This window comes from Habropoda laboriosa, unplaced genomic scaffold (genome assembly GCF_001263275.1).
Source record: "Habropoda laboriosa isolate 0110345459 unplaced genomic scaffold, ASM126327v1 scaffold337, whole genome shotgun sequence".
Taxonomy (NCBI): domain Eukaryota; kingdom Metazoa; phylum Arthropoda; class Insecta; order Hymenoptera; family Apidae; genus Habropoda; species Habropoda laboriosa.
The window spans coordinates 208,293-220,540 of record NW_017100468.1 but is presented as its reverse complement, the minus strand read 5'-3'; the positions used below and the strand labels follow the sequence as shown (position 1 = coordinate 220,540).

Below are 12,248 nucleotides of genomic sequence, written 5' to 3'. Positions count from 1 at the left end.
GAAGTAGAAAAATAACAAAATTTAGAATGGAAGTAGTACTTACATTTTAAAAATGTAGAAAAGTGACATACTCTGGAAATAAGTAAACTTAAAATAAAATTTCTGTAGCAATTATTAATGTAAAATCATTACCAACATACAGGAATCATTTTGTAATTATGTTAGATAACCTAATGCAAAAAATAATGTGTAATTGTACATTGTGTAATTATAATAAGTAACACAATGATACAAATACATAATAAAATTTGTCAAGCTTCTAAACCTTTGGTAACAAATATAAAAATGGAATTTACTGCAAGTAGACTACTTTATTATCTTTTAAGTTAAACATTTCTGTTTTATTTCCTTATTTAGTACTTGTAATTATAAAGCTTAATCGAGACTTGAGTTCTTCTTGATTTTTTCAGTATATTCATATCACAACCTCCTATCAATAACATGATTGAGTGTATTTATATAACATTGAATATTAATAGTGCTCAACTGAAAGTATTGAGACTCTTACAATTTATAAGTACGCAGAAAGTGTGAAAGAATATCCAGAACATATTGCGTTTATTGTATTTTATATTTTATTGCCAGAGTGAAATAATCTTCTATGAAATAATTCTTATGAAATTTAGAGAATATATGAAATTTTCATATATCGACTTTCATAATCTGATTCTTTAGGATTTTTGCACATTGCTAACAATAAGTGTCTTGAGAATGATGTTCCCACATTCTTCATTATTTCATTAAACCGGTGCAAAAAAACATTCACTCACTGTTGAGTAGTATTAGAAATATAAAAATAATTCTTTTTGCTGTGTCTGTATATCAGAAAGATTGTTTAACATATGTTCAAAAATCAGTCACCAATTATGTAATTCTATTTGTTGATTGAAATTGACTGAAAGCATTCATATTAAAGTCATAAAAACATATCCATGAGCATAAGTTTTTCTTTGTATTTCAGGGGACCGAAACATTGTAATATAGAAAATATTCCTTGCTTTGAAGTAGAACATTCTACTTTATCCAGCTTTTGTTCTAGACTCTACATCTAGATATTACTTTTTCTGCTTTCCACTTGCTTTTCTCTGTGTAATGTAGCTTACCTAGTACATGCTTTAAGAATGTAAAGAAAGTTCAAAATTGGATTGAAAACTTTATAGCCCCAAAGAATAAATCAATCCTTTGTTTAAATATTCAACTTTTAACAGAAGGAGATAAAAAATCGTGGATAGGAGATAAAAAGTAACTTTCACCTAAATTTAACGCTTCCACCAATCACGTCATTACGTGTATTATTATATATTCCTATAGAATTTTTATAATACTCTAATCATTAGATCGTTGCTAGCTGATTGTTGAGAACGCCAGAAAGTACGTAAAAAGAGATTCATACCATGTGAACGAAAATGTAGTTCAAAATGTAGACACTACTATTGATTATTATAAAAAAGCTACGTTATTATGTACAAAGTATTTTCTAACAACCGAACAATATTTTACTAGATCATTTTGAGATTCTGAACACGAAATGTCATATAAACATACCCTCGAAACTCAACAAGAAATATACTATATTTGATTTTATCATATAAGAAATAAGAAAATCTTCGGTAAAAATTGATAAAAACTTACATGGTACGGATTATTTTTCTTTTGACATATATTTTCAAGATTTTTACTATAAAGTACACGCGTTAACTCTTCCCTAAAGAAATTCTAATCTAACCTAACCAACCTAAACCCAATTTCCATTTAAAATTAGAATTAAGTTAAGATTAGGATTTGAGTTTGAGTCGCATCCAATTGTAGGACTAGGGTTGAGTTTGAGTCGCATTCAATAGCAGGATTAGATTACAAAGTGATATTGAAGCAGAGTGGCGCAGTGGTAGCGTGCTGGGCCCATAACCCAGAGGTCCGTGGATCGAAACCACGCTCTGCTAAGAGGGTTGATTTTTTTTCCCCCGAAATAATATATAATGTTAAGTAACGGACGTCAGTCAGAGATGGGGAGGTGATCGAGGAGGGGTTTCAGTGGATATACCTGCAGATAACGGAATCTCACAGTTACCACCCAACAACATCTGGGTTGCGTAACGCAATTTCCTCTCCTCGTTAAGGGGAGAAACCCCAATCAATAGACCGAAAAAATCAATTTTTTTTTTTTGCATAAATCCATAGTTTTATATCTTGACAATATGTTCCTAAAGTGTTAAATCGGAATTCGATGAATTAACAGAGTTATAACCCGTTGGAGCATAGCGTGTCACGCATGTATTAGGTGTAGGAATGAATTCTTTCCGACTGGATTCACGTAATTGATTCAAAGCCACCGTGTTCCTATCGCGATGGTATTTGCAAGCTGCCAGAAAAATGGCAAAAGGACATTCAACAATAGTGAAAATTATTTCGATTCTTGATCTGTTTTCATTCTTTTTAAATAGAACTTAGATTGTACCCAAAAGTCGGAAAGAATTCATTTCTGCACCTAATATGTATACCGGAGAAACTTTAAACGCGTTTTCCTCGGAACCACTTTTTCCAAACTTGTGTGCAGCATAACTCGAAAAATGTTTAACCGATTTCTTTCTACCTTTGAAAACATTTACATAAATATCTCCTTCAGAGGGCAAACCACCAAAAATAATGAAATTGTTTAAGTTAATATGTTTTATTGCACAATGAACTAAAAAAGTACGGCGAAAATCGACACTTTTTGGTCAAACTATCGCCATTTCGTCAATTTTGCAGTGATTTTCATAAATTAAAGTTTGCTCTTTGCGCAATTTCCTAAAGAACAGAACCTTCTTTAATTTTTTGGTCTCAGATGAACTGAACAACCCCTATGCAGCACGCCGTACAACATTTTAAAAACACGGCCTGACAAATGTTTAAATAACTCCTTGAATAAACTCATTATCTTTCTTCCTTTAGTCCATAAGTATGAAAAACTACTCTTTTCCGGCAAAATAAGCCAACGTGTAGTGGGGTGTTGTTCACACGTTGCAGCAGTATTATGGTACTTGGGGTTTGCTCGACATCAGACGTCCACACATTCACCTGCTAACTTCCTCAACCTATATTTTACCGAAGAAATGTCATTTGAAGAAAACGATGAAATATAATAACAATTCTTCATATTCGATGCATTTCATCTTGTTTTAGAAGTAAGTTACAGTAGAATAACGAACATATACGGAATATTTACACGGTAGCACCTTATCTTAATTTGTCGCGTTTTATTGTTATTAATTAGCAATTTGAGCAATATGTTGTTACACACTATATAAATATTGACTTTCCTCTATAGAATAGCGTTTGAATTTTTTCATTTCGCGCATTCATTTCGAAGTTACGATCATTTGAAGTCAGAAAGTTTCAATTCGAATTTCGAAGTCTACTTCATCTACATTTTTTATAACTTTCCCATTACATTTCAGATAAATAATTGTGCGTTTATGATGCCTTAGATAGAATGATGCCTCGTTAAAATTTTAGGTGCCTGAACTGCTATAAATTTGGCACTTTTTTAACATCCTCCATTCCCTCAACGAGCATAGGGACGTACTGACGACATGACAGAGCGTGAATGACAGAACTAAGTAAGACGTCCTCGAACTTTTCTACTCTTTCCTACCCATTCTCCATTGGACAGGATCATTTTCCCATCTTTCTTCCGTATTCCTTAAGACACACCTTTCGACCGGGACAGTTGGAATTAAGCGAATTCTAAGTGATTTTTGACATACTCAGGACATTCGAGATTCTAAGTGATTATTAACACGTTCACTGCGGCAGGTTTTTCTGAGGACTTTTTTATTTGACGATGCGAGACAAATAAGCCTCGTACGTTTTTTTGCTGTATTTCGTTATTTTATTCTACAAAGGGTCGATTGGTGTCTAATACGGCAAAAATAGTGGAAAAATGATGGAAATATTCAATGAAATACGAGTCGCACAAGATGATACGAGGTTTATATGCCTCGTACCGCAGTGAACGTATTAAGATACTCGTTACATACGGAAGGACATTTAAGATACACGTGACTATTATTACTGAGCTTCGAATATTACGGTTTGAACTTGAACTTTTCGTGATATTTATTGAATATTCGAACTAATGGGTATACTAAGAACTGAAACATTCGATGCAAACTTGATGATTCTCGCATAGATTCCATTGAACATTTTCTTATTGTCACATTAAAATTTGCTGGTAAATAAATATTAATTTATTTGCTAAATGGTTTCACGAACATTATGGGAGCCCAACAGACGGACCTAAGAGATGGAACTATTATCGTGATTTACGAAAAGAAGGATGAATTTTGAGCCGCCATCAGATGGGTGGTGGAGAAGTTATAAAATAAATAAGACGGTATTGACTACGATGGGAAAAGAATAGTTCGGATAGTAAAGGATAGTTCGCTCGAAAATAAACAATAGAAATAATGAAAAACCCTAATAATATTAATCGAGACATAGGGTACCACCTTAACCCCATCTGGAGCACCCTCCTCCCATTTTTTAATTGATCAGCTGACCATTTAAAACCTTATTACTTTTCAAGACTGAGTGTGTCTCACGAACCCTTATGAAGTGAGCTGCAATGCTTACGAAACGTCGGAATAAGTATTTAGATATTCTTTCTATAAGGACACGGCTTACACCCGAAAGCCTCAGCAATAATAACAATGCTCCGAGCCGTGAAAGCCTTAAATCTTCAATTAAAACCTGATTGGCTGATCAATGATCCGGATCATGAACACAGGTATTTTAAAAAAAGTGAACACCTTGACGCGCATTATTATCAATGCGTCCTCAGACTCTGATGAAGCTAGCTGCAATGCTGGCGAAACGTTGGGAAACATCCTACTGGCCAAGATAGTAAAAGCACTTTTCAGATGGTCAGCAGTGATATAAACAGGGCAGTTTACGTCAAAGGAAACTACATTGCACTGGAATGGGAAAGATTAAGTCAAAAACGAGTTAAAAAGCTGTTTAAATCGATACCAAAGCGAATCATTTTGATCCTATGAAATTATGGGGGATATATGAAGTATTAAATATCGATTTCTCTTGGTAAATATGCATAGATTTGAATCGTTTAAAAAAGTGTGCTGTTAATTTGTCGCAGCAGTTTTTCATGATAAAACTTTTACAGATAAAACAAATCCAATGGTAACATTCTCATATACACGCGGTAGAAATTGATGTAAAAATTGTATTTAATATAATTTACCAAATAAAAATTAACAAATTAATAAGGTGTGCTCTATTTTTGTCGCGGACTGTACATTTTAACAAAGTCTTTGACCTTGTATAAGTACTCGGTTGCATTTACGAAGGTCACTTTTGGTCCTTGCAATTATGAATGCAAAATGACAGCTTCAAACCAGCTACAATATACTGCATTCGCCACGAAAAGATTCACACTTCTCAATTACGTAAATCATTAACTAAGCGCTGACTGTTTCAACCATAATTCGAAACAGAGTCACGACTCTCCTTATATTATAAATATGTTTATTTTATTCATAATATATTTGTCTAATCTTAAACAATACAAAGCCAAGTAACATTACAAAATGTGGTTTCGGTTGTATACGGAAAAGATTTTGGTATTGGGTCATATTTGACCCATGCGTGCGATCATCACGCCTTCGCTGTCCGAGAGTTAGCACTTAAAGCGCCGGCTATTTTGTTGGAAACTCTACTTAAAGCGCCGCAATATTTACAAGTTTTGTAGAAACATGCACTTTTATAAAACAAAATAAAATAACTCTTGTGAAACAGAAAATTTCTATTGAAAAGTTTTACATGGTGCTTATTACAGGCACAGCGACGATTTTTAGTGATGCAGATATTAACCCTTATAGTGCCGACCGAAAGAATTGTACCTAAGCGAAGAATACCGAACCAATTTGATGTAATTTAAAAAAAAAATAAAGAAAAAAGTAAGAATGATATTTACAAAATTGAAAAAGGGACATATTACGAAATAAAGGGAGAATAAATTAATGCCAATTGTATTTCAATATTTGTTGAAAATCATACTAATAATACTTATTTAAAATCATCAGGAAAAATTGAAAAATCAGTTTTCTTTTATAAACAGTACTTGCAAATAAGAAGAATTATCGTTTGGTCATAGTTTGAGGCAGAACACGTAGCATAAAGCATAAATACTGTATTTTCGATTATTTGTAACAAAATTTCTAATATCAAAACACAAAACAGGAGTCAGAAGGATTACATACCTGCTACAAAACAAGTGATTCGTGTAGCTAGTATAACATCGCTGAAATACAATTCAAATATTATCATAAACATTTATAGTTATCCGGCTATTGAAAATGTGCAATATTTACTTATCACTACTCACATAAATAATTTATTCAGCATTGATGGTTACTAATCGAGTTATAATTTTGCCTTCAGTATTCATTCGAAACAAGATGTATGCATTCGGTACCTGTCATCCTTGAAAAAATTGAGAAAACTACTTTTTTCCAAAATTTGAGAGTTCTTCTCTCGTCCAAATAAGTATAAAGCACCATATCCACTACGTCGACACCTCCCATAAATTTATTAGACGAGAGAGGAACTCTCAAATTTTGGAAAAAAGTAGTTTTTCCAATTCTTTTTTCTTGTTTATTTATTTATTTATTTATTCAACCATTTGAGACAGAGTTCTGTCGCAATGCGAATAGTAAGGCGCCATCGCATACGCAACGATATATCATCGTTGGCACTTTTCGCAAGTGTTGCTACAACGATATATCGTTGCTTATAATTAATTAATTTCGTATTAAAATATTTTTTTCCGCACAAACATGTGAAAACGCATTTAGGCGGGCCCAGTGCTTAATCACTAGTCCACATATTAAAGCGAGTCCGGCGCTTAAAGTGTTAACAATACTCCTTATGATTTATTATATTTACAAGAAACGTATATTTTCAAATTATCTTGTCTTTCGTCGATATCGCGGATACGCTCTTGTTCGACAGAACGTGGACTACTGCTACAATAACTGGTTGAAAAATCTGCAATCGGCTGGTCACGCATGTGGATTCGGTGATTACGGAATCGCGATAGCTGGTATATCAATGCAACAATAGAGTAGCGTGATAGTAGGGAGTTGGTGCCTAAAGGAGACGAAGCGAACGCGTATAGAGAGCTACCTCGCGGCTAAGATACAATTTCAATTGACCTATGGCCCCACTCTAGAACCTCTCCGTCGTTGTTCGCCTTCTGTTCACAGACTGAAGTCGTCCTTCCGTCACTTCGCAACGACCGCCCATCGAGAATGAACCGAAACAGCGTGTTCCTCTTTGCCTTTCTGTTCGTGGCCTTGTCCATGGTCTGTGCGGAGCTTGTGCCATGGCGGCAGTGCCCTTACCCTGATCGTGAGTATCGATCATTTCATTATTTCACCTATTATTATAGAATAGGGCATGGAGATGGATCGTTGAATGAACATTTAACTTTGTCTCGCGCACGCGGTATGCTACTGATTCATTCTTAACTATACATGATCTTGGTATGAAATCACCTGCTACTTTTGTTACTATTGAGGATTCTATTAGGTGTAGAAGTGAATTCTTTCCGACTGGATTCGCGTAATTCGGGATAATGGAATTCGCAAGCTGTCAGATAAATGGCAAAATGCCGTTAACAATCATGGAAATTATTTCGATCATTGATCTATTTTCGTTCTATTTAAATGAAACGGTGATTGTACCCAAAAGTCGGAAATAATTCATCTCTACACCTAATGTAATAGAGGTTGAAGACACGACGATAGCACGTGGAATAGTTCATAGTTTAAGTGGAAAATGCAATTGTGTTTGCTTGTATAAAACGTCCGAGAGCATGTGCTTGATTGATTATGAGGAGCAAGTGTTTAAAAGAGGATATAACTCGAGATATGTAGATTTGATTTTCTGAATGGTGGAATTTAATTGCTATCGAGTTAAATTAACAATGGGATAAGAATGAGACAGTTGTAACAGCTGAAAGTTACTGGATGTTCAATCAACTTTAACGTATAATATTATAGATCTGAAAATGTTCATCTAATAAACAAAATTTGACAAACCTTCGGTTATATATACTGTTTAAAAGTCTCGTTAAAAATCATGTTTCTTTCTTGCAAATATGAAATCATTAGATTACTTCTTATAGTAATAGTTTCACAATTTTCGTTGTTTTAAAAACTTTTTAAATAATTTGTCTATTGTTAATTTTTACATGGCTTTCAGTATTTTCTTACTTTATTGAAAGAAAGAAAGGTTTTATTGAATTTATTAAATTCTAAGTGAAGTTGTTTCTCTGTTTTGGGTAACTCAAGCTTCACAAATAAAAAATAATAAATTATATATCATATGTGCACCAATTAAATAAATTATGACTATGTTATGGTACAAATTTCGCAAAAAATGTAAAGAATATAATATAAAAAAGAAATGTGTTAATTTTACGAGAAATGAAAGAATGCATTGACTTTAATGTACGTTGCTAAATAGGTAGGAGGGAGATAACGAATAACACGTGTTTTGATAAGTTTTTGCAGTAATGTAGATAATTTGTTCTTCGTTTCTTTTTTTTTTAGATGAACAGTATCAAAGTACTGGAATTAACATTTATTCAAAAGAATTTATTTGAAACTTGTAAGCATTTTACATTATTATGCAAACCGTAGAGCAAATGATTTTTAATTATAAACTTTTATTTTATATCTTAGTACTAATTATTACTTCACCACAAATACGAATTTACGTTATTTGTAATTTCTCATTTTTAGACTAATAGTGTTTATGCTAATATTTTAACAACGATACCACTTTGATTAAATACTATATGATTTTAATGCCTTTTACAATTTCTACTGAAGACTTACTGGTGTAAAGAATAGTATAGTAATTGAAAAAGCACTATATGTATTTCTTTTATAAAGCAAAATTGTTACCAGTGAAGTCAAATTATAAATGATAATCTATAAATTTGTATTTAATATCGATTTATATTAAAATTAAATTTTCATACATCTCATTAAGAGATTTTTAGCATGTTATTTGCTATTTTCTTATCAAACTTAATTCATAGACCACCAATAATACCCTGGGTTGAATTGAAAAAAGATCTCGTATCCACGTGACAAGTAAAATATTATACGATCCAACTTTTCAAGTATGTATTATAAAACCATGCATTGTTTCGTGGTGCATTGTTTCTGTTTTTACCAGAATATTGTAAAAATGGTGTATACACCGCAAAGTTCTACTTGTTTGTCACTGATGAGACTTAAATTTCATCGTTTTAATTCGTAAACAACAGCATTATGGATTTTGTATTAAGTTTCTTGGGTGGACATGTTTATAACGCAAATAACGTCATCGCGTGTGTATCAAGAGGAAATGTGATAATCAGTAAAACTTATTTATGAACGCAGTCAGTAACAGTATAGTGTTCCCCGGATCAGTGTAATGGCGCCCGGGAACCGAGAAGTTGCACTAAACCGGGGTAAGGAAGTTGTCATCACGTTCTCGAGCACAATGTTACGAGCGTCGCTTGAGTAGGGATACTCTGAGAGGAAGCGAGATAAAGTCAGCGACACGACTCGCTCCGGCGAAGCGAGGTGGAAATGTGGCGGGGATATGAATATTGCACTGATCCGGGGCAAAATATGTCATATTGAACGTTGACGTTTTTTCATACAACTAGAGTAGAATTCCGATAATCCGGCACACTTGGGATTATTGAACTATATCTGTGCAATGCAGCAAAAACTAAGAAAAATAATTTTAAAAGCAGTCGTAGATAACACAGTAACGTTGTTCCGATGAAAATGAATCCAAACACGACGTAAATCGGAGGAATCGTAACAGTAATCAGTTTCAGTATGTCAGTAGTCAGTTTTAACTATGAACGCAATCAGTGATCTTACATATCTTTGAGCAATGAAAATAGCGTGACCATGAACTCGTGTATGTATATTTGAGGAAAATGTCATTTTGACATGATTTAGTTCACAAAAAACTGAAGTAGTAATTTCATTATGTGTTATCAGACGCGTAGTCCTCCGTCTGCAAAGGGTTAAAAGCACCCTTAACTGATTAGTGCTGTAGACGAATGACATTCGTAGTCAGGGCTACGCGTGCCGGATTATTGGATATGCCAAACTACTATGTCTATTAATCAATACATGTGCAATTAAAATTTAATGTTTTAAGAAATGAAAGTATACCGTATAATCTCTTTTTCATTTTAATAAAAAGTTTCTGTCGACGTGAATAATGTTGTACTTGATTAATATTCGATTTCACCGTTACAAATAATTTGGTTAATATTATTTGAGAAATATATAAAAACAATGAAACAGGTGAAAATTGTACTACTTAACATATTTCTCTTGCATGGCATGTTTTGCAAGAAATAAGTTAATCTCAGATAGCGGACAATTATATGTATGCTGTGTTATAAGAGAAGTTTTAATAATGTCAAATTTACATGTGCACGCACTTTTTACATGAATACATTACATGTGCCCAACGTGAATACGTACATATGTACATTGCCGCTCAAAAGTTTGGAGCACTATTCGTTATTTGAGCAAAAGCTTTTTCATACAAACATATGCTGTAGTTTTATTAGAAATATTGTACTTGTGCATTATACAAGTATGATGCAAGATTGAAATTGAAATTATCTTGTGGGATTAATTTGGATAAGAATATAAAAAAATACCTAATATCAATATTAAACTGGAAACAATTGAAAAGTCAATTGCCGCAATGACGAAATTATGTGAAGCGGTCATATAGAAAAAAAAAGATTTTTTGCGAAAAAACACTTCTCTAAATTTGTATTAGTTTTTTAAAAAATAAGTGCAAAATAATTATAAATTTCACTTTTAATTATAATTAAGTACAGTTTCGTTGCTATAGCAGAATAATATTTTCAATAAGACATTTATTTACTTAAGAGAAACTTTATTCGTTTTAGAATCTTAACATGCTCCAAACTTTCGAGCGATAGTGTACATATTTGTATTTACAAAATGTTAAAATGCAACAATTTAGGCACACGTAGATAATAAACAATGTCGAATAAAAAATATACACGTAATGTTTTTCACGACAATTGACTATTGTTTTATATGTGTTTTATCGTTCGGAAAAATTATTTAATGAATGTATCAATCATGTTTTTAAGCTCTGTTGAATAATATCGAACAAGTACTTCTAAAATTATACTTTAGTTGATACAACTTTCGCGATAATACCGCTCCAATTAATTATATACATATACAGGGTGTGTGTTTTATCTCAATACAGCGAAATATCTTTTAAGGAAGTGATGTTAGGAAAAAAATGTTTTAACAAAAGTTGTTTGGTACGAGGGGGACGTTATGTGGTGTAAATATTGTTTTTGTACCTGGTATGATGGGGAGATTTCAAAGTCAGTTTAATTTTTTTAAATGGAATGCTATATTTTTTTATACATAATATGATAGTGTATGTTAAGACGAGTTCAACGAGTACAATAAGTACCTACCAATATGTTCAATTTTGAATTATTGAAAACTTCCTTCTATGGGTATCCCCTCCACGTGTCCTCCATTATTGTACTCGTTGAACTCGTCTTAACAGACACTCTGTATATGTATATGCATGAAGAATACTTCATTTAGAATTATATACACTGCGTACTAGTTACAAGGACAATTTTAAAGTACTACAAAATAGAAAGAATTAAATATCAATAGAGCTGTACAATTTCTTAAAATACGCGGCTTAACATTCAAGATGACCTAGTAACGAAACATCATTTAACAAAAGGTTCTATATTCTTTCAGCCCAAACCCTAACGAATTGTACCATTCATGAAGTGTACGTAGATCCCTGCAAGGAAGCTGCAGAAGCGAAACCATGTAAAATAAAAAAGGGAGTTGTTGGAAATATGACATTCCATTATACACCCGGTAAGTTTAATAATTCTATATCTTCTGTTGTTACACCGAAACAAGAAGCTATTTTCAACTACCAGAAATGTTTTTAATTAAAATTTAGTTTTGTAATGTACTGTGCTCTCTTAGTATGATACAAATTCATATGCAAAAGTTATTCTGTAACAAAATAAACTTAACGCTGTGTTACTCTGTGAATAGCCTTCGTATTGAAGTGCACAGTGGAAGAGTATAATAAGCGATCCTGGTGATAATTAGCGTCAATTTTATTATACCTGC

The 12,248-nt window shown here is 32.7% G+C and overlaps 1 protein-coding gene and 1 non-coding gene across 2 annotated transcripts in view; both read left to right on the top strand.

Moving 5' to 3' along the window:
• The first annotated feature begins 1,868 nt into the window (after positions 1-1,868).
• On the top strand, positions 1,869-1,940 carry Trnam-cau. The gene has a single exon. It is a non-coding gene; the product is annotated as a tRNA-Met (tRNA).
• Positions 1,941-7,218: 5,278 nt separating this feature from the next.
• Positions 7,219-12,248, top strand: part of LOC108575981 (MD-2-related lipid-recognition protein-like) — a 7,267-nt gene continuing 2,237 nt past the window's right edge. Inside the window, exons 1-2 of the mRNA XM_017938921.1 lie at positions 7,219-7,407; positions 11,859-11,984. Of these exons, the coding sequence (XP_017794410.1) occupies positions 7,308-7,407; positions 11,859-11,984 (226 nt within the window). The 5' untranslated portion in view covers positions 7,219-7,307. The remainder of the gene's footprint in view (positions 7,408-11,858; positions 11,985-12,248) is intronic.